Source organism: Mchenga conophoros, linkage group LG3 (assembly GCF_057382185.1).
Source record: "Mchenga conophoros isolate Kocher_MC1m ecotype Shallow Benthic linkage group LG3, M_conophoros_male_GT1.1, whole genome shotgun sequence".
Taxonomy (NCBI): Eukaryota; Metazoa; Chordata; class Actinopteri; order Cichliformes; family Cichlidae; genus Mchenga; species Mchenga conophoros.
Window position 1 is genome coordinate 48,122,866 of NC_140528.1, and position 23,263 is coordinate 48,146,128.

At 41.4% G+C, this 23,263-nt stretch overlaps 1 protein-coding gene and 1 pseudogene across 1 annotated transcript; both read right to left on the reverse strand.

The window, feature by feature from the left end:
- Nucleotides 1-858: 858 nt before the first annotated feature.
- Nucleotides 859-2,602, reverse strand: LOC146579114 (uncharacterized; annotated as a pseudogene).
- A 16,126-nt stretch (nt 2,603-18,728) lies between these two features.
- On the reverse strand, nt 18,729-22,538 carry LOC146579115 (uncharacterized). Its single transcript, XM_085267919.1, has 8 exons — nt 22,508-22,538; nt 21,874-22,143; nt 21,470-21,715; nt 21,140-21,277; nt 20,988-21,041; nt 20,413-20,499; nt 20,141-20,235; nt 18,729-18,764 (listed from the first exon to the last, which is right to left on the reverse strand). The coding sequence occupies exons 1-8, from the start codon at nt 22,536-22,538 to the stop codon at nt 18,729-18,731; spliced, it is 957 nt and encodes a 318-aa protein (XP_085124045.1).
- Nucleotides 22,539-23,263: the final 725 nt, after the last annotated feature.

Below are 23,263 nucleotides of genomic sequence, written 5' to 3' on the forward strand. Positions count from 1 at the left end.
CTGAGTCAGTGTCGCGTTGTCCCTCATGCTGTGTGGATCTCCCTGTGAGTTTTAGTCCATTGTTTCCCAGTTTAGCTTAGTTTACTTTGTATGCTCGTTTTTCTGTTACCAGCCAATAAAGCTGTGATTTTGAGTTCATCCCTTGAATCTGAGTCCTGCATTTTGGGTCCAACTCCTGCCTGCCGCACAGCGATTCATGACAATACCAATAAAATGTCGTTATAGGGCGTTGGAGTTGACGTCACGCATTGTGGGATCGCGGTGCCATGTCAGTAGGCCAGAAAGCAAAACAAGCGCATAGTGTTGGAGTGTTGGAATCAGGACTGCCAGAACCATGCTCAAAATCAGCGCGAAAGACAAAGGGTTGTATCGCCACCGATTGCGCCAAGATGCCAAGAGACGGTACTTTGAAAAAATTGCGTGCATCGGTAATGTGGACTCGTATGAAAAAAGGAAATGGAGTGGAAACCCAGATGACCACTGTGACCTCGTTGTGTGGACACAGAGAGACCTTGCTGTGATACGCATCTTCCCTGATGTGGATTTCTTGGAACCGCGTTTAAAGCAACCACAAGACTTAAAGTGTGCCTTCCTGAACTTGTTGGCAAATACTTCTCCAAACAAAGTGCTGCTCTAAATAACCATTAGTGTTTCATTTTGTGGTTCACGATTGATGCCAGCTGTGTGTTGCCATGTAAATAGTTTGCATTTCATGTTTATGTACTTGCTAAGTACATGTGAACAGATCTTGAATAAAAGAAAAACCAAAACATACTTTTCTGTTTTATTGAAACCACTTTACAGAAAGTACAATTATTTACAATGAACTACACATGCAACACAGCACAGCATGAATATTCAACAAGAGCAAGTTTCATTTGGCCCTGGTTTGACAACCACACTGGGGCACATATTCACCAAAACACAGCAAACCTTAACAATCTTATCAAGCAGTGTTGTGTCTTCACCCTCACATGATATGAGTAATCGGATTGGCATTGTAGTGTGTAGCATTTTGAACTTGCTGCGCAAACTACCTATTACTTGCTCAACATGAATTCTGAGGTGGGCAATTGCTCTCGTTTGTTCAATGTCCCTTGCATCAAGTTGACAGTTGCCTTTTGTGAAAGCTGGAATCTTGACCTCCGCACACATCATTCCTAAAGCATCTCTGATGTCAAAGCCTCTGTCAGCCAATACTACGTCCCCTGGTAACAGCTTTTGAAGAATGCCACATTTCTCTGTGATGTGTTTATCTGATGCACGCCCCCCCATCCCCTGGAAATGAAAGAAATAGCTCCATGGGGTGTAATCCCAATGAGGTATTTTATGGTGTGTGTACCCTTATAATGAGAGTATGTTTGTGCACGTGCCTTTAAATTAGATGGTCTTTCTGGTCGAATCTCAAAACAGTCAACAATGGTGGCTACTCGTTTTCCAAAAGTTTCAGTGAACTGTGGAGGCATTGTGGCCTGCACACAGTTTCTTCGATATTGGCAGGAAATCTTTGACAGTGTTGAAGAGGGACATTAAGACAGCATAACAAGGTAGTCCAGTGTAATATCTTACTTTTTCGGTATCATCCTTTAAGAAATGATCATTCAGCTCTGTCTTTTGCAACTGTGATCGAAGCAGTCTGTTCTCCTCCAACAGCCGGTTTATTTCTGCTCTGCCCTGTTCATTGCACACACAATCCTTTGTCTGCCTTTTAGCTTCCATGACGCTGTCTGTCCGATCACCACTGTCCACATTTGCATCTGGTACCTCAACCTCCACTTGTCCAACACAACTGCTGTCCACTGTCTCCATGACATTGTGATTTTGTTGTTGGTCTTCTGTCAGATCTTCATCGATCACTTCTGCACGGGGCACATCTTCAGACTCTGCAGCTGCATAACGAAAGCCTGTAAGATAAAATTAATGCATACACATAAGGTAAATGTACACCAATATTCCAATGACAGGTGTGTGATTCATCTGGAAGTTATGTGCGGATTAGTGTACAGTGATAGCAATTTAGTATGTTTTTAGAGGGAGGGGTGGGTTCTTTACCTCCGATGGGTGCTCTTTTTTGCTTCCGTTGCATACGCCTTGCGTGCCGGTCCGAGTCTGACACAGGTATGTTGTCGTGCCCCATGTGCAGTGTTGGAGTGTGGATTTGTTACACCCATTTCATATGCTGGTTTGCCTGCAATAATGCCAAATCATAAGCTACTCAGTCAACATGACGTGGTTCTGCAGCATCACACATTAGTTTTATCTCATTATCTATGACCGCAGCGCATTGAAAATAACACTAAAAGCCTTTTAAGAGTGATATGAATTAATTTAGAACTCATCGGAAAGAACATGCTGCGAGCAAACCAACAAAAAGCTGGGGATTGCAGATAACTCTCACCGCTGCAATCCAAGCCTGACGTCTTTGTTTAGTAATATCGGATACATGGGATCCCTCACGTTGCCTCCAGGATGGAAAACGATTAAAAGAGAGCCCATTATCCAGCTTCTTGCCTTCACGATCATGTGATCTAACGTTGCAACCGACAACACAACACATATGAACCATAGCTGAAGCTGTATCCTGTGTCTGGCCTACTGTCATGGCGGAAGGGGGCGTGGCCCACCTCCCGTGACATCACGCTCCAAAGCCCTATTCACATGTTACGTTATAGACTATGTGCATGTTAGCATATGCTACTTCTGGTGCGGAAACTCCTGTGGGGAGCTTTGTTTCCGGTGTCCTATTCGCGCCTTGTTTACGGTCCAAAACAAGTTTTTTTGTTTTTTTGTTTTTTTGTTTTTTTTTAAGTCCAAAACAAGTTAAGCAAATGAATGAATCAAGGGGCGATTTACATTTCTATAGATGTCTTGGGCATTTACCCAATATATCTGTAAATGATGTTCATCGACTTGTCGATATTTTTCCCCCGCACCTCAGAGCAAAACAGAAAAGGGATTCAAATGTTATATTTCTCAGCTGTCCCTCGTTTATCGCGGGTGTTATGTTCTAAAAATAACCAGCGATAGGTGAAATCAAGTAGCCAATTTTATTTTTTGGCAGTGCAAAACGTTTCGTCGACATCCAGTACTGCAATTCAGAGTCACACTCGATGCAGCGATTCTGTACTGTACAGGAGAGACGTCACGGAGGAGATTGTCTGCAGCGATCAGGACACAGGACACAATGTGACGTAAAAAATGTGCAAACTTGCACTAAAAAATCTGTGAAACAGCGAGGTGAAAGGTGAACCATCTTATAGCAAGGGGCCACTGTAATTTTGAAAGTCACAACATACCCTTCTTAAATACTAATGTATAGAAACCGTTACCAGCAATTATTCATTTTTTGTGTGGCTTTTTTTCACGGTTTGTTAACATGCTGTGTCGGTGTGTACTTGACTAGTTGATATCGACATAACGGGGAAACATCTGGTTTGACTATTCTTCACCTGTAGTTTGAATGCTGAACATTTGCCTGTTTTCAAGTTCTGGACATGATTTTGGAGTAGATCTTCGCAGTAGCGATTGACCGCAAAGTAAAGCTACCGGAAATGTACAACCCTACATCCGGTCTCAAACCAGGAAGTTAGCATTTTCTCGTGCACAGGGTCTATAGTTAGAATGCACTGTTTGTATGTTTGCATAATATATACATCTGATTTATGCCTATAGAGCCATTTTTGATTCACTGTTTTAAAATGAACATTTCAAATATTTTGCTTTCTTTCTTTTATGTTGGTAATCTTAGAAGCTGTTATTGAGTTTGGTTCCGCTGGGCCAGAAACTTATTGTTATTATTGTCATTATTATATATTCATTTATTAGGAACATTTTCTTGTCAGTACATTTTCACTTAGATACCTTTTGGTGTAGCAAAATATGCAAAATAATTTAAAATTGTATATGCTGCCCTCACGACACGTGACCCTGTGAGGTTAGACAGCTAGCGAACAAATAGAAGAGGTCTTCCACACAAGGCTTGACTTTCTTGTTTTTATGTAACTAGAATATGAGAAAAAATGAAAATGAATCGCTGGTTAACACACATCTTAATAACAACTTGCCGATTAGCCTAGCTTAACATGTACATTACATCAGCATACAGTTCGCTCCATGTAAACACATATAACGACTGTCTCTACACATGTCAATACTCACAAAGACGAACGTTTTCCGAGGTGCGAACGTGTAGAGCACTCTTAGCGTGAACATGAACTAGTCCCTATTTAATAACTGCCGGAGCACTTTTTCACGACATCATAAACGAAAGGGTACATCAAAGATAGGTTAGTGAACAGAGCGCTCCCTCGCTCCATTTCCGCACATAGGATACAAAGATCTCTTGTGGCAATGATGTCTCACTCTGAGCTTATTTATCACTCTGCTTATGTGGCTCAATCAGCACACACACCAACCGCTGACTTTTGACTCAAGGGCATAACACTCCCCGCTTGATATACACACATTATATCACAATAAACATTAATACAACATATTCAAACATCATCTAGCATTGAAGAATATTCATTCAGTCTCTGCAAGCAAAACAACAATCTCTGAAACTGGTCTGAGAAACATTTTAACAGTCCCATCTTTTACAGTCCGCACTTCCACTTTTCGGACCTTCTTGTCGCTGCTGGGGAATGTTTTTACTATTAGTCCCATGGGCCATTCGTTCCTGCTGGCTTGGAGGTCCTTTAGCAGGACCACATCTCCTATTTTGACATTAGGTCTAGTCTCTGTCCATTTTGCACGACCTTGTAAGGTGGATAAATACTCTCCCTTCCACCTTTTCCAAAAAGTGTCAGCGAGGAGTTGAACATGTTTCCATTGTTTCCCAAACAGCTGCCCTGATGAGAAGTTCCCAAGTGGGGCGGACACAGCACTCATCTTCTGCGTTAGTAGCACTGCTGGAGTGAGTACTGCAGGACTGTCAGGGTCGGTGGATATGGGAACAAGAGGCCTTGCATTAATAATTGCCATCACCTCGGCCATGAAGGTGCACAACACTTCATGAGTAAGACGTGTTTGTTCAGTTCGTAACAACATTGCATCCAGAATGCGCCTGGCAACGCCTATAAGGCGCTCCCACGAGCCTCCCATATGAGACGCATGAGGGGGATTGAAAGTCCAAACGCACCCTCTCTCTTGCAGGTACTTTCCTACTGCTTTGTTTCCTGAGTTTAGGTCTAATTCCTTACAAGCGCCCACAAAATTCGTGCCTCTGTCCGAGCGCAGAAACTTGGCCGGGCCCCGAATAGAGAAGAGCCTTCTTAATGCATTGATAAAACTATCAGCAGACATAGTCTCTATCAGTTCGATATGCACAGCCCTAGTTGACATGCATGTGAATAACACAGCCCAACGTTTGTTCTGGGAACAACCACCTCTTGTACGACGCGTCACAATAGTCCATGGCCCAAATACATCTAGGCCTACAGTGGTAAAGGGTGGTTCAGGGGTGACTCGGTCTGCAGGCAAGTCTGCCATTTTCTGGATCTGCATTTTGCCTCGCAACTTGCGACATGTGACACACCGATGAATGACAGATGACACAAGCCGCTTCCCTCCAATTATCCAGTACCCAGCACCACGGATAGCTCCTTCAGTTATGTGTCTTCCTTGATGAGCCACTCGTTCATGATAGTGAGTTACAATTAGCATGGCGATGTGGCTGGTAGATGGGATAATCAGAGGGTGCTTTTCATTCTCTGTGAGATCAGCAGCGGAAAGACGTCCACCGACTCGTAAGAGACTGTCTTTGTCCACTACAGGATTGAGCTTTTTGAGTGCATCAAATATGCCACTGACCTTCCTTCCTTCTTTAATGTTTTCAAGCGTCCCTTTGTAAGCTTCTTGTTGGATGGCTCGAATAATGACTGCTTGGGCTCGGGTGAGTTCTTGGACGCTCGGTGTCTCACTGAAACCTTTCCATCCCCTTTGTCCACTTGTCTTTTGTGCAAAGGATGTAACTACATGAATGAGTCTGGCTATGACTCTGCAAAGAGTGATCCAGTTTGAGTACTTTTTGAAATGGTCAGAACCCAACTGTGGCTCTGCTACAGTAGTTTTCATTACTTTTATTTCCGGATGTATCTCTCTGTCTTTTTCAGGTTCGATGAGCGTGAAAGGACCAGTGTGTGGTTCTGTGTGTGGGTCAGAGTACAGAAAGGGTGGACCTGAGAACCAGGTACTGTTCTGCAGGTCTGCTGCTGGAATGAACCGAGTGGCCTGGTCAGCTGGATTTAACTCACTTGGTACATAATGCCATTGACTCGGATGGGTACATACATACATGTAGAATCGTCTGGAGGTGTTGTGTATGTACCCCAACACAATCCTACTGTCTGTGTAAAAAGTCACATTGTCTACTTTAATGTCTAACTCGTCTCTGATGAGCTCAAACATTTCCACCGCGAGCACAGCAGCACATAGTTCCAGGCGTGGTACAGTGTGTGCGGGGCGGGGTGCGAGTTTAGACTTCCCCATCACAAACCCAGTATGACACTGTCCTTCACTGTCAACTGTACGCAGATAGACTACTGCACCTATAGCGACAGTGGAGGCATCACAGAAAATGCAAAGTTCTTTCACTTTCGTTGTGCTTAACGTACCTGGGCTGTAGCACCTTGGTATTTGGAGGTTCTCAAGGGCTTGCAAAGAGTCTTTCCATAAGTCCCACCTCTCCTGTTTCTCAGGGGGTAAGAGTGTGTCCCAGTCTTTTCCATCAGATGACAGTTCCCTGAGTAATGCTTTGCCCTGCATTATTATGGGAGCAGCAAATCCCAAAGGGTCATAGAGGCTATTAACTGTCGACAATACTCCCCTCCGTGTGAATGGTTTGCTCTCATTTGACACCTGGTAAGTGAAGCTGTCAGATTGTAGGTTCCAACAGAGTCCCAAGCTTCTCTGAACTGGAAGAGGGTCTACTCCTAGGTCTAAATCTTTCAGGTCCTTTGCACGATCCTCAACAGGGAAAGCTTCCATGACTTGGCTGCAGTTTGATGCCACTTTGTGAAGGCGCAAGTTAGACTCTGCCAACATGTTTTGCGTTCTTGTGAGCAGGTTGATTGCTTCCTCTGGCGTGGCGACTGATGTGAGACCATCGTCAACATAAAACTGACGCTCAACAAACTGTCTTGCATCAGATCCGTGTTCTCGTTCTCCCTGCTGTGCTGCCTGTCTCATGCAGTAGATGGCAACAGCGGGTGACGGGCTGTTTCCAAACACGTGGGCCTTCATTCTAAACTCAACTATGCTCTTTGTAATGTCATTGTCCTCATACCACAGATAACGCAAATAATCTCTGTGGTCTTCGCGCACAACAAAGCAGTAAAACATTTGCTGCACATCGGCTGTCAGGGCTATGGGCTCTTTGCGGAAGCGCAACAGCACTCCCAATAGGGAGTTGTTCAAATCAGGTCCGCCAAGAAGCACTTGATTGAGCGAAATTCCACCACATTCTGCACTTGAATCAAACACGACTCGTATTTGTTGTGGCTTCTGTGGGTGGTATACCCCAAACGTGGGCAGATACCAATGTTCTTTACTTAGTGGCAGAGGAGGGGCAGGCTCGGCTTGGTCGTTATCCAACATTTTCTGCATGAATTGGATGTAGTGATCTTTCATTTCTGGTCTCTTTTCCAAAGTCTTTCGGAGAGAGCAGAGGCGTTTTAGGGCTTGTTCTCTGTTGTCAGGGAGCCTCCTTCTCTGTGAGCGAAAGGGTAAAGGTGCAACCCAGCTGTTCTCTTGGTTTTGATAAACTTCACTGTCCATTATTGTCAGGAATGCTCTGTCGTCGATAGACATGGCTTGTTTGTTATCACCCTCAGATCTAACAAACACAGAGTGTCCCAAATCGTCTGTGATGCAGGTTGCATTCATAGTGACCCCATAATTCTCTTTAACGTGAATTGTGTTTGGGCAAGGCTCAAAATAGGATGCACGTCCATTATCTAAGGTGTGTGTTTTATAGACATTGACCTCTGACTGACTGTGCACTTTTCCTAGACACACCTCCCCCACAATAACCCAACCCAGGTCTAGCCTTTGGGCGTATGGTGCATCATTGGGTCCGTTGATTTGCTCACGTACCTTATGGACCCTGATGACGTCCCTTCCAAGGAGTAAAAGGATTGGGGCATGGTGGTCGACAGGTGGGATGTTATCTGTCACTGGAAGAAGATGTGGGTGATGCTGGGCAATCTCTGGAGAGGGTATTTCAGATCTATTGTCCGGCACAGAGTCACATTCAATTAAAGGGGGTAGCTGGATGTTGACTTCTCCATCCAAAGACTCGAGGAAGAAGTTTACAGCTCTCCTACCTGAGGTTTGTTCTCTGCCAGAGCAAGTCTTTAAGGTGTATGGAGTGGGTTTGGCATTGATTTTGAAAAGGCTGAAAAACTCCGACTTAACCAGTGACCTGTTGGACTGATCATCTATTACCGCGTACATTTTTACAGCTCTCTCTTTTTGGCCTGCGGGATACACTTTGACCAGACTGATCTTAGAACATGAACGTGGGCTATCACCTTGGCCACATACCTCTGTGCACTTCGACTCGACTGAAGGTGAGCTCTCGATTTGCTCTTCATTGTCGTTGTTTCCTGGTGTAGTACTCTTAGGGGCAAGAGTAGGACCAGGATGCATTGCAGATAAGTGTTTGAGGCTGTCACATTCAATACACTTCACCGTTGCTTTACAGTTTTTCGCAATGTGTTGGACAGACCCACAGCATCTGTAACATATGTGGTGCTCTTTGAGATAGGCTTGTCTTTCTTCAATAGGTTTGTCTCTAAAGAGCTTACACTTTTTGAGTGGATGTGGTTTTTTGTGGATTGGGCACTGGCGATCCGGTTCCTCCATTTTCTTTGGACTGAGATTATTCTGGTCCGGCTCTGCCGTAATGTCCATTTTGTGTGCTGACACAGTAGGTTTGCGACTATATGACCTCAGTTTTTCTGTGGGAGAAGGGACATGGGTGTTGGCCTTGGACATAGCAAAGCTTGGGTCATTCCTCATTTTCGCTTGCCGCTGGACAAATTGTGTGAAAACTGAGAAAGGAGGAAATGACACACTATGAGTCTCCTTGTACTGTGTTCCTACAGTTGTCCACCTTTCCTGTAGGTTGAAGGGAAGTTTTTCCACTATTTGCCTGACTCCTCTAGCTGTGTCCAGGTAAGCAAGTCCTGGGAGCGCGCCATCTTGTTTAGCACACTGAAGCTCCAATAAGATGTCACTAAGTTCCTGCAGCTTAACATTGTCTTTGTTTGTGAGTTTGGGAAAGTCCTCTACCTTTTTTAAGAGTGCGTCCTCAATAGCCTCAGGTGAGCCGTAGCACTCTTCAAGGCGTTGCCAGACCATCTTCGCACCTGCAGCAGGATTGAGGGTGTGTACAGCACGAATGCGCTTAGCCTGTTCGGATGATGTTGGACCCAACCATTTTGTTAGCAAGTCTAATTCCTCTCTTGGAGACAAATTTAGGTCTTTGGTTGCGCTGATGAATGAGGTTTTCCATGCCCAATAGTTTTCAGGTTTGTCATCAAATTGCAAAAGACCTGTGCTGACTAGTTCTTTGCGAATTAGGTATTTTGCAAACTGTTGCATTTCACTTGATTCAGGTACACAGTTGTTAAGGTTGGGGGTGTGCTTTGTGGAGTTGGACCAGTACGTGTCGACTACACCAGTGTTCACTGTTTGCTCCTGTTTCCTTTCTCTATTTACAGGTGGTGTTTTCGTCTGAGTGTTGGTTATAAAAGGATTAGTTATTTGTGTACTGTCTTGTGCATCTACTTCATTGCAATTTCCTTTAGGAGGCTGTGCTGAGTCGTGCTGAGTGTCTGGGTAGAGTAACTCACATTGTTGTTGAACATATTCGTTAGTGCGGTGCACTGTACTGATGGGCTCAGCTTCCTCACAAAGTTCTCCGTAGAGCTCCCCGCTCTGAATCTCTGCTTCTTCATAGGCTGAGGCCTCTGCTTCAGCTGCGGCTATTGCTTTTTGGCACTGGAGGACATGTAGATGAGCATCCAGTTCAGCTCTCTGTTTCATTGCATTAGCTTCCTTTTCAGCGAAGGCCAGTTGAGCTCGTGCTGCTTGAGCTTTGGCGTAGGCCCTTGCAGCTGCAGAAGCTGTTGATGAGGATGTCCGTTGAGAACGCCTTGTCGAGGTTCTGGATTGCTGCGACTTGGTGTCGAATGGTTGAGACCGTTGCTGCGTTGTAGCTGGTTGAGTGGCAACGTCTGGTTGCTGTTCACCACCGGCTGCTTCGTCTAGCTCTTCAGCAGCGTAGTCTTTTAGGTAATTTCTTCCTGAGCGTAGACTCATGTTGCTTAAAGTAGCTCTGTATGTTTGAACCCGCTGAGTAGGCGTCTTTTCCTTCGTCTTTTTACTATGCTGCCCTCACGACACGTGACCCTGTGAGGTTAGACAGCTAGCGAACAAATAGAAGAGGTCTTCCACACAAGGCTTGACTTTCTTGTTTTTATGTAACTAGAATATGAGAAAAAATGAAAATGAATCGCTGGTTAACACACATCTTAATAACAACTTCCCGATTAGCCTAGCTTAACATGTACATTACATCAGCATACAGTTCGCTCCATGTAAACACATATAACGACTGTCTCTACACATGTCAATACTCACAAAGACGAACGTTTTCCGAGGTGCGAACGTGTAGAGCACTCTTAGCGTGAACATGAACTAGTCCCTATTTAATAACTGCCGGAGCACTTTTTCACGACATCATAAACGAAAGGGTACATCAAAGATAGGTTAGTGAACAGAGCGCTCCCTCGCTCCATTTCCGCACATAGGATACAAAGATCTCTTGTGGCAATGATGTCTCACTCTGAGCTTATTTATCACTCTGCTTATGTGGCTCAATCAGCACACACACCAACCGCTGACTTTTGACTCAAGGGCATAACATTGTAACTACTACCATCTGTTTCTACACACAGAGATCGAAATTTTCCCTAATGATGGAGAATCACAGAGTGGAAGCATGGATAAAATATTCTCTTTTGCTGAAGAGCCAGAAAATGAATCTATGATGAAGAAAGAAATTGTAGAAGTGAATGACACTGCACATGTTGGTATAGAACCTGGATCTTCGTGTCAAAACAAAGTGGAAAATGAGTTTGATATTTCCAACAAAAGTTTTCCTCACACAACACAAAGTGGCACACAACAAAAGTAATAACCAACCAGCAAGAGAGACAGCAAATGGTCTGTGCAGAAATGAAGAGACCCAATCAGGTAATGGGAGACAAGCACAACCTGAAGAATTTGATAATAACACTGACAGAAGAAAGGGTGAAATCCCAAATCAGTCTAATGGATGATAGTGGACAAGAACATCAGCCTAAACAAGGACAAGAAGCAAAGAATGATACCAGCATTAAAGAAAACAAAAACAAAACACAAACTATAAATGATGAAACAGCATGTCAGATTCCAATAGTGAGAAAATCCTCTCTCTACTGCAGGGGTGGGCAGTTGCAGGCCCCGAGGGCCAGTGTCCTGCAGGTTTTAGATCTCACCTTGGGTCAACACACCTGAACAGAGATGGGCAGTAACGCATTACTGTAATCTGATTACTTTTTTCAAGTAACGAGTAAAGTAAGGGATTACTATTGCAAAAACGAGAATGTCTCACGACAGTGACGTAACCGAGTGCGCCATTAGTGACAACAGCTGTGCGCAGATCAACAATGGATCACATATGGATTGTGGGAGAGAGTGTGAGCGTGCAGCATTTAAAGCTGGATAAGATGGCGCCTGTGTGTTAGGCACGCCGTCTATCGCTCTCCTTTATTTATTTTGTTTTATTGTTTTTAGTTAACTTTGTGTTACATGTGTGTTGTACTTTTTCCTATGATCGCCAGACATTATTGGAAATAGGTTTATCCATCCGGATGTCTGACTGGCCTGAATATGACAGTGTAGCCTAGTACAGGATAGGTTAGGGGAAATTAAAGTAAGATGGAGAGAATGGGCCAATAGCTAGATTCGTAGGAGGGATAAAGTGAGTTGCGCGGAAAAGAATGACTGGAGCCACAGGTAAAGTTGCTATGAATTGTATTAAACTATTTAGCAACAATTTAACAGCATTTCATGAACAGGAATGAAAAAATAAAATACAGTGACAGCAATAATAATAACAATCAGAATCCTATCTGAGCTCAGATATGTCAGTCTTGCCGGCTTAATAGTCAGTGTTCAGTCAAGTCAAATCCAATAGGTCAAAAGTTTGTGATTGGTGCGATTTCGTCCTACCGCACTGTTGCAATTGTTCGTGAGAGAAGAGCAACCTGCCCTTCTGGGCCAACTCAGAATGGCTGTGGTTCGGTTCAAAGGGAAAGGCTCGCCATCTTCCTCGTCAAGAAGAGATCCAGGTCTCACGATCCCAAAGAAAACCTAGCCAGCACACTTCTAATGTTCAACTCTCAGAGAGGATCTTGTCCACTTCATCCGCTCCCGCGCAGATCGCGATGGTTTCAAGGTCCGAAATGTTCACAATAAATCAGGTCCGTTTCTCCAAGGTCCATGCAGATCTCCGGTATGGATATTTGCTCAATTTATCAAGTTTATAGTTATTTTCCAGCGAAAAGATTGGCGGTGAAAATCAGCGATGGTCTCGTGCACCTCCGTCTCTCTCTGTGTCTGAGCACGTGATGGTACAGAGCAGGGGAAGGCGGGGCTTGTTCCTTCCTAACCAGTAGGGGTGTTAAATACACTCTTTGGGTTTTATTCTTATATTTATAGTATTTATCTTTTACTATTGATTTACTTTAGCTCAACTCAGTGATTAACAGAGTAATGATAAATCCCAATTAACAATAACATGTTGTAGTGCATTACTGAGTCGTGTAAACTCACTGGGTTACAACAGCCAAGGCTTTTTTCCTCCCTATCTGGAACCAATACCACCGTACTGGCGTTCCCTACCACCGTCACCGGATCTGCGGAAGCGACGCAGGAGACGGGGTAACCGTGGAGGTCGTCTTGTGAAGCTGAAATCCTGGATTTCTCATTTTCCCCATGAGCTCCGCTGCATCCGCCGCTTTTGTCCGCGACTATTGGTGCCATTGTGTGCCTTGGATCCGGTGGACTCCTGGCTGGTTCCTGTTGTTGGGTCTTTCGAAAATGGTCCAGCAAAACTCTCTCCTCTACGGCATATGCGCTGGCGCGGAGTTGACAAGAAAAATCTTCGACCGGTGGATCTGGTTGCTAATACCTCGGAAGTTTTAGACCCAGTCCCTCTCAGGCTGGGTCTAATAAATACCAGGTCGGTGGCCAACAAGACCTTCATATTGGAAGATTTTTTTCTCTCTCGTGTTCTGGATTTACTCTTCCTGACTGAAACCTGGATTTCTCCCAGTTAGTTAAGCGCTTTCATTGAACTTGTACCCACTGACTGTACCTTTTTTAATGTTCCGAGAGCTTCTGGTCGCGGAGGAGGGCTTGCTGTTGTTTTTAAGGCTCACTTGGACTTGAAGCAGCTGAAAAGTGCTGATTTTCTAACACTGGAAAATAACTCGAAATGGTAGAAATATTCCAGTGTTAGAAAATCAGTACTGCTCAGTGTTAGCCATTGTTAATCTTCAAAACTGACTAGGTTACTTTTAAACGTATAACACTGTCAAAAGTGTTAATTTAACACTCAACAGTGTTGTATTTAACACTCAGAGGTGTGGACCCATATAGACACTCTCTAGTGTTAATTTAACACTGGAGATTTTGCTGTGTGTGCTTGATGTTGTTGCCCCTTTGAGACTAAGAAAATGTAAATCTAAGACTAATCCTTGGTTAACAGATCATACCCGAGCTATTAGAAGACAATGTAGGAAATGTGAAAGACAGTGGAAAAAAGACAGCATGTCTCCCTGGAAGCCCTAAAGATTAGTTGGAAAACTTATCAGAGGGCAGTTAAGGCCGATAAACACTCCTACTTTTCTCAACTTATTTCGGCCAACTCTCACAACCCTTGTGTTTTATACAATAAGATTAATTCTGTACTTAACTTGGAGGGTTACAACCTTTTGCCGTCCTCTGAGGCTATGTGCAATAAGTTTATTACCTTTTTTGTGGACAAGATTGCTAGCCTGAGGCCTCTGATTCCACCTATTGTTGATCCGGCCATGCATGCTCCTTGCTCAAGCCTATTCCCTGCTTTTGCACCAATTTCTCTGCGTGACTTAGAGGAGTTGGTGCTACATGCTAAGCCCTGTAGCTCCCCGAATGATGTTGTTATTCCCGCTTTCTCCAAAAAGTATTTCCCATCATTGGACCTTATATCCTGAAAATTATCAATACTAGTCTGTTAACCGGTCAAGTTCCTAATGGGTTTAAACGTGCAGTCATACACCCCTTACTTAAGAAACCTGGCCTTGATAGTTCTACTATGTCAAATTTTAGACCTATCTCCAAACTTCCCTTTTTAAGCAAGATCTTGGAGAGGATTGTACATACCCAACTGTTGGATTATTTGAGCGACTCGCAATTGTCTGAAATCTTCCAATCTGGTTTTACGCCCTTTCACATTACGGAGACAGCTCTTGTTAAAGTTATGAATGACATTCTTGTTGCTACTGATCGTGGTAAATATGCTGTGCTTGTGTTATTGGATATGACAGCTGCATTTGACACAGTGGACCACGACCTGCTGATCTCCCGCTTACATCACTGTGTGGGAATTTCTGATCTGGCATTGTCATGGATAAAATCATATCTTTCCGAAAGGAGTTTTTGTGTCAAGCTGGGGCTGGCCGCTTCCTCTGTGGCCCCTCTGCTTTGGGGTGTGCCCCAGGGATCTATCCTTGGGCCATTATTTTTCTCGCTGTATTTACTCCCCCTTGGTGCGATTTTTCGTAAACACGGAGTGTCATTTCATTTGTATGCCGATGACTGTCAGCTTTACTTACCTTTTAGTCATTTGGATACCTCCCCATGTCAATCACTGCTTGACTGTCTTAGCGATATCAAATCAAATCAAATCAAATCACTTTTATTGTCACATCGCATGTGCAGGCACACTGGCACAGCACATGCGAGTGAAATTCTTGTGTGCGAGCCCCACAAGCAACAGAGATGTGCAAACACAACAACACAAACCAGCAAATACAAGAATGGCTAATCTGAAACTAATAAATATATGTACAATATATAATAGTGTATGCATTTCTGGATGTGTATACTAAATATTATCCTACGTGTGTGTGTGTGTGTGTGTGTGTGTGTGTGTGTATACACATTTTACAAATTAAATAGTAAAAAAATAAATAATAATAATAATAAATAAAATATATAAAAGTATACAGAGTTGAATATGTGCAAAACAAGTGGCATTTATATACAGTGTGGAGTGCATAGTGTTGCGATATTAAATTATGGATGGCAAATAATTTTTTGAATTTTAATGGTCGCAAAACGGAAGCAATTTTATATGGCCCGCATCGTTCTACTGATTCTCCAAATGTTGATTTTGGTGATTTGACCTCTCATCTGAAAAGTTCAATCACTAATCTTGGTGTTAAACTTGATTCTGCGCTTACTTTTGAAGGTCATGTAAATGGGGTGGTGAAATCAGCTTTTTATCACCTCAGACGCCTGTCGAAGGTTAAGCCTTTCCTTTCCAAACCCAATTTGGAAACTCTTATTCATGCTTTTATCACCTCACGTCTGGACTATTGTAATTCCCTTTTAATAGGGGTCGGGTCGGGCACCTTGTCACGCCTGCAGTTAGTGTAAAATGCGGCGGCGTGATTTTTAACCGGTAGTAGGAAATTCGATCACATCACTCCGGTTCTGGCTTCCTTGCATTGGCTTCCCATTGAATTTAGGATTTGTTTTAAAGTCCTTTTATTGGTTTTTAAATCTTTAAATGGTCTGGCTCCTGTCTATTTATCTGATTTGCTGAAGCCACATTCAGCTGAGCAGCTGCTGATTTTAAGGTATTTTTAATTTGGTTGTTGTTTTGATCTGTGTTGTTCAGCACTTTGGTCTGCCTGGTGTGTTCGTAAAGTGCTATACAAATAAACGATGATGATGATGATGATGAAAGCATGGAAGCACTGACCTTACTTTGAGTTTGATTCCATAAAAAGTGACAAAAACATTAGCGTCCGTTGTGGGTGGGAAGAAAACTTCTTTTTACAGCGAAAAAAACCCCTAAACTTCCAAGCAAGCACCGAGTGCGCAACGACGTAATGGGAAACTCACAGAGAAACTCGCGGATTCTTCAACTGACCGCGGCACACCTGCACCAGGGTAAACCTCCGCCTACCGCAGTCCTGCTTTACAGGTGAAAATAGAGCAACAGGAACGCTGAGTCTTTGACTTTATTTATTTTCTGCTGTGTTTTACTTGCATCTATTTGAAAGAGTGAGTGTAAACACAAAAAATATTTTAGTTTATGTGCTGGAATGTGCAGAAAATAGGTTTAAATGTTAAACTAATTTATTCAAGTCAGAGAATGTTGCATATAATTTTTGCTTGATGCATAAAGTTAAGAGATTAAAACTGATAAAACAAGTTTAAAAAGGAGACTTTTCCATTTGATTACATTTTGTATGATGGATTATGCAGAAAAAGTAGAATTGGGCTGAAAGATCTATCGCTTTATCACCTCTTCAGGTTGTAAATCTTTTTTTTTTATAAGTAACTAAGTAATTAATTACTTTTGAAAATAAGTAATCAGTAAAGTAACGGGATTACTTTTTTGGGGAAGTAATCAGTAAGTAGTTACTGATTACTTTTTTCAAGTAACTTGACCAACACTGCACCTGAATCACATGATTAGTTCATTACCAGGCCTCTGGAGAACTTCAGGACATGTTGAGGAGTTAGATTTAAATTAGCCATTTAAATCAGCTGTGTTGGTTCAAGGACACATCTAAAACCTGCAGGGACACCGGCCCTCGAGGCCTGGAGTTGCCCACCCCTGCTCTACTGTGATAAAGAAAGAAAGCAAAAACAAACTAAAAAGAGTTTGTTTAAAGTTTGGACGAAGGAAAGTAAATCTACACACAATTTAACAGCAGTATAAAGGACGGCGGTGGATAATAACAGCTAATGGACAAAAGAGGGGCGATCGTGGCTCAAGAGTTGGGAGTTCGCCTTGTAATCGGAAGGTTGCCGGTTCGAGCCCCGGCTTGGACAGTCTCGGTCGTTGTGTCCTTGGGCAAGACACTTCACCCGTTGCCTACTGGTGGTGGTCAGAGGGCCCGGTGGCGCCAGTGTCTGGCAGCCTCGCCTCTGTCAGTGCGCCCCAGGGTGGCTGTGGCTACAATGTAGCTTGCCATCACCAGTGTGTGAATGGGTGGATGACTAGATATGTAAAGCGCAGACAGTGGCTTCAGTGGACACTTTTCATTGTTTTTAACCCTCAGTGTCACTTCAGGTCTTCGTATGTTATAAATTTGTTGTTCTCCGTATGTGTAACGGACCAACAACAACACACACCCATCATCTCCAGGGTCTGCCAAAAGCTTGTGTGTGTGTGTGTGTGTAAAACTTTAAATTTTATGTACAGTAAGTGTGGTTTTTTTTTTTTTTTCTGAATCATTAATTAAACTATTTCATATTTATGAAATAAATCTAAATATTCCTCCAGCTGAGACTGAAGAAGTCACTTGGATGAGAGACGAAACAACAGCTAAAAACGCTAAAAAATACCTGAATGATTGAGAATGTATCAAGACGTTTGTCTGTGTGTGTATAAAAGATGAGGGGCAGTGGCCATGGCCAGGGATGATCCGAGTGTTTGGTTGGGATGTTTCTCTCCACATTGCAATGTGTTTATTAAACACACTCCAAAACACTCACTGGGTGTGTTGCAGGTTATTGTTAAAATTGAAGTACGCTTAACTATTGAATATTAACATAAACAAGCCTAAAATACAGCTTTTTATTTCCCACCACCTTGATAGCTACAGATACAAAATGTGAAAGTTCCGTTACTGTCAATACTGTTTCAGACCTAATGATAATTTCTTAATTTTTTAACAAAGCAAATTTTCTTAATTTCCTGCACATATCAAGTAAGGCTTCAAGTGGGTTTTGTCAGGATACACTGTGTGACAGGCAGATTTTAAACCCAATATGCAGGACTGCAGAGACAAAGGGTAAACTCGAGAAGACAGTTTTATTATTGGAACTCACAGGAGAATATAAAACAAAGCTAGGCTTGAGCCAAAAGTGCAAAAACAAAATCACAAAATAGAGCAATAGATAATAATAACAAAAAATATAATATGTGGGAGAACACAACAGGGAACTGAGGAAAACTGAGTGCTTAAATATACACACGTGGTAATCAGGGAGAGAGACACAGCTGGGGAAGCAGAGATACTGGCAAAATAAGACATGACATATCATAACTTGAGAACACCTAATTTAGCGGTACACAGGAAACACGAAAGAGTCTGGGAAAAAATAACAAAAGACAAAAACAAATCACCAAAATCGTTATACTAAAAGAAAGAAATTTAATTTAATTCAATTTATTTATAAAGCGCAAGATCCCAACAACAGGGACCGCAAGGCACAAACAAATATTAACTAAAACTCAAGGACTACATCATTACCATAAACTTAGAACTAGAATTTCAAGAACACTGGAAATAATTAAGAAAACTCTTAAGTGGGAATGAAGAGAAATAAATTCAAAGCACTCAGTCAACGACCCAGGAACCATGACAGGTTTGCCTCCTTTTTGTAGTCTACTGTTCAGGTGTTTGAAGTTTGCTCATTGTGGCCTGTAAGACAGGAAAAAAACACTATTATATAATACTTAATTTTTACAGGATGTTGCCCTGATGTTCAGGCTCTTTTTTTTTTTTAACTTAATGTAGCCAGACGGGCTATACTGTCCATTGCTCTCTCATGCTCTCACTTTCTGTAGCGCTGCTAGTCAGATTATTCATGTTGCACTTTAATTGAAGGGCCATTACTTTAAAAGGTAACATCAGAGCAGCTTAAAATTGACATGGAATCCCTGTGAGGTTGTATACTGTCAACATAAACTGCAGTTAGTCTCTGGAAAGATGAATTTTCCTTTTAAGAGCATTCCGAAGTCATTGAGAGAGTAGGTTGCATATGGGCAATTTCAAAGGGCTTTTATTTTGGAAGACAAAATAAATCGAACGGACTTGATATTGACATGGTATGCCTGTCAGGTTGTATACATTCGATATGAACTGCAACTATCCTGTGGTAACACGATTTTCTTTTTAAGAGCATTCTGAAGTCATTGAAAGAGTAGTTCACATGCCACAGGGAGTTGCGCGGAATTCCTTTTTGGGGTATGCTACGATCAAATATCACAACAACTATAACCGGTACAGGCCACAGTTCACTCGTGTGGTGCCAGTTACTAGGCCTGTGTATGTTTTAATTTTGTTTTTAAATGTGTGTGTGTGTGTGTGTGTGTGTGTGTGTGTGTGTGTGTGTGTGTGCGTGTCTGTGTGTTTGTATTAAATGTTGAAATATATATCAGTGTTCTTTTAGGTTTTTATGACTTTTAATGTGTTTTTTTGTCGTTGTTGTTGTTGTTTTGTTTTTCTTGCAGTGAACTGAGGACACAACAGTAGCTGTGGGACCTTCGGTGATGGGTCGTTTTCCACACCTCCTGTGTTTTACAGCACAGGGTGTAGATTTGGTTTTTATGTGTGATTTTCTTCTTTTGTGGTCCTCAGCTACTGGTAAGTCCAGTTCAATATATGGTGGCTTTATTTAATTTAGGACACTGTTACAGAATAGGCTGTGCCACAGTCAGTTTTTGTTGTTTTATTCTTTTAGTTTTTATTTTAACAAATGCAATTAAAGATATATTAGTATTGGAGGCCATCTTCCTCAGTCATGCATCTTTGAACCTGTGTAATCTTTTATTTAATTTTTTATTTTAACTTCTTTGATCACTTCATCACATTAAGTTAAATTTTTTCCTTAAGTGTTAGGTGGAATAAAAAAAGGTATATAACTTGGGTCTAATGATAATACCAGAGCAAATCACATAAACTAAACGGGACCATAAAATATGGTTTACAGTAATAAAATTAAATATTTATTTACATTAAAAATATTATTTTGTAAATTCTAAAATGTAGCTCACTGTAGGCAAAAATAGTCTTACTTTCTGGATGGGTGAATAAATGACCGTCTCTGGAGAACTCGACTCTTCAACTGCTGGTGGAATCGGGGGCAGTGTGGAGCGTGATAATCCTGAATCTGCCATTGAAATTGAGAATATGTTTTCTTTTAGGAAGCAAGCATTAATTTTTTTTAATATAAGATCACTGTAAATATTTGTGCAATGTGCTTTAACTGTGCTGGCATAAGTTTATAAAAGGCAGGAAATAAAGAAAGAAATGCAATAAAATGTCCAAATGTTCATAACATACGAACCACATTCTTGAGTTTGTTCTGTCTTGTTTATGATCACAGTGGTGTAAACAGGTTGTTCTGAGATATCGTCTGAAGGGGAAGAATCATCTGTAGGCAAGAGAGGTTATTATGCATGTATGTATTAGAATATATATATTTATACAATAAAGCTGTTGTTGGTAGCCCTCACGCTTTTCTTTTTCTGGCTTTGTGCTGTGGTTTGACCTAAGACAGTTTTAAATCATCAAAGCATCAGCAGTGTCTAAAACAAAAAACCCACATACGACATACTGAGCAGACACAAAAATAATCGTTCTGTGCAGCATATGTCACATAAAAATACCACACTTCACTTTTAGCTTTCATTTTAATTTTGTTATATCTCAACTTACTGGAAATTGTATCATTCAGTCTCTCAAACATGCGATACACTTTTAATCGATTTATACTGATTAAGACAAAAGTCATCCAGTCCCACTGTGACCTTGACTTGGACTGGTTAACAAATTTGATTCATAAAAAGATAGAAAGCCATAAAATTGGTGACAAGCATGAAATAGAGTAATACAATTGTCATAATTATTTTTCTCTCTCACCTCCTGGATGGTCTTCATCTGAGTTTGATGCTACTGTTGATGTCTTTGAGGAAACTAATGAATAGAAAGAAAAACCCAGCATTAGAAAAAAAAATGAACAGGGAATAGAAGACTATTCTTAGAAATTAATCAAACTGAAAAAACTGAATTACCTTGATGTTTGCGAGTATTAAGAAATCCGACTACCAGCAGCATCAATATTATCACTAAAATAGGCAACACAGTCCACAGCAGGATTAGGGCAGGATTGTAACTGGAGTCATCTGACGGGGTCTCTGCTGAAGAATATGCTGCAATGGCACAACTTTATAAATATAATTGCATGTGCATTTTTTTCTACTTAAAACAAAAAGTTTCAATGTGATTTTTATAACATAAACATTTTCATAAAGACCAAAAAGCAGAAATCTAGTTGTTAGAGTCACATTTCTCTCTCTATGAAGCCCAGATATAGAAATAAGTAAATATAGTTTTAGTCTTACATCTGACATGAAGCCAGCTTTCTGGAGATGTTCCAACACCAGAAATGCTGCACTTGTATCGTCCTTCATCAGACCTCGAAACACTGTTAATTTCCATGTTATCAGAAGGGCTCCGGTCTATGAGGCCATCGTCTTTGTAGAAATTTGCACTTTGGTTGGTGTGAGTTGTCTTGCTTATGCAGCGCAGAGTCACATTGTTTCCCTCAAAAACAGGGAAAACTGGACTCTGTAGGATCACAGAACCATCTGAAGAAAATGCAAAATGGATTTTTTTTTTTTTTTTTAACTTTTTAAAAAGGTAAATGACAAATACATTCTGTACCATACGAGACAAAGTGGATAATAAATCTCACCTAATTTTAAAACAAAACTCTTTACTAATTTCACAAATATGATGAACTTACCAGTTATGGTAATGTTGACACTGTTGCTTCTCTGACCCCCTTTAACCTCACACCAGTACTCTGCACTGTCTGTTACATACGTTTGAGTAATTGTGCATGAAGAGGAAGTTGTTTTACTGTTACACGCTGGACTAAAATGTTCTAACAGTTCCTCAGTGGTTCTGACTCCTCTCAGTTCAGCAGAACCATCAGGGCTCTCACAAACAAAAGATAAAGGCTCATACTGAAAGTGCTGGAGTCTGTTAGGAGTCACACGAAGAGTAGCTGCACCTAAAAATTAGAAACATCACAAGATTAATAGTAAACAGAATAATCAAAATTCTTATAAAATGTGTTAGTAAAAGATGATTAAACTTAAAAGGATTTTAATAAACATCATCAACAGACTTATAAAATGTTTAAGTCAATCCGAACTTACTCACCCCCAAAAAAGTAAAAAAAAAGATTATTTATTTTATTAACGTCTCTAACGTACTCACCCCTTTTTTGGGTCAAGCTATTTCGAACATGTGTCCCCAGCAGAATAACTTCAAGTATTACTAGATCAGCACAGGAAAGCCATAAATTATTTCATGTACAGACATATATACAGTAAATATAAAATATAAAAATAAACCTAACAACAATTACTCACATAGTCTGAAACAGGGAGTTGTAATCACCATGTTGTCTTGCTGCTGACTGACTGAGTAACAGACTAAAATACAACTGAAGAATATCACTGGGGGAGGGCAGGTTTCCTGTTCCTGTGCAGTTTGTTTTGTCGTAATGTGAGGTTTGGGAAGGCTACTTTTAAAATATATTCCACTACAGATTACAGAATGCATGCCCAAAAATGTATTCTGTAACGTATTCCGTTACGTTACTCAATGAGAGTAATGTATTCGGAATACTTTGGATTACTTAATATATTATCATGCTTTTTACAACTACATGAATGTACCATTGCTGTGTGATTTTATTACTATTACTGAAGGTTACTCGCCATACCAATACCAACTAGATTTTTAAATCTTAATATAAAATGAGTAACAGTAGGGTGGACATTAGGTAAGGCTGCATGCTTTGCAGCGATTTCGTATAGAAAACAGGGCCATGGCTCCAAACCGTAGTAAAGGGACTTCTGGCTAATACGTTGGGTTCTGTGTCGGGCTCGTAACCAAAAACTACCTTTACTTTGTTGTCTGGGTCAACTTTGCTAGCGAGAGACAGAGAGAGGCGTTGAAAGACTGCTCCAACGGAACTTATTGTTTCGGAGGAAAACACGAACACGGTGTACAGTCGAGTCTTAATAGCTTACTTACAACTGGACTCGTCAGGCACTCTTTTTGGCTGCAGTGGTTATTATTATATTTACATGCTTCATACATGGTATCCCTGTAAAACTTTG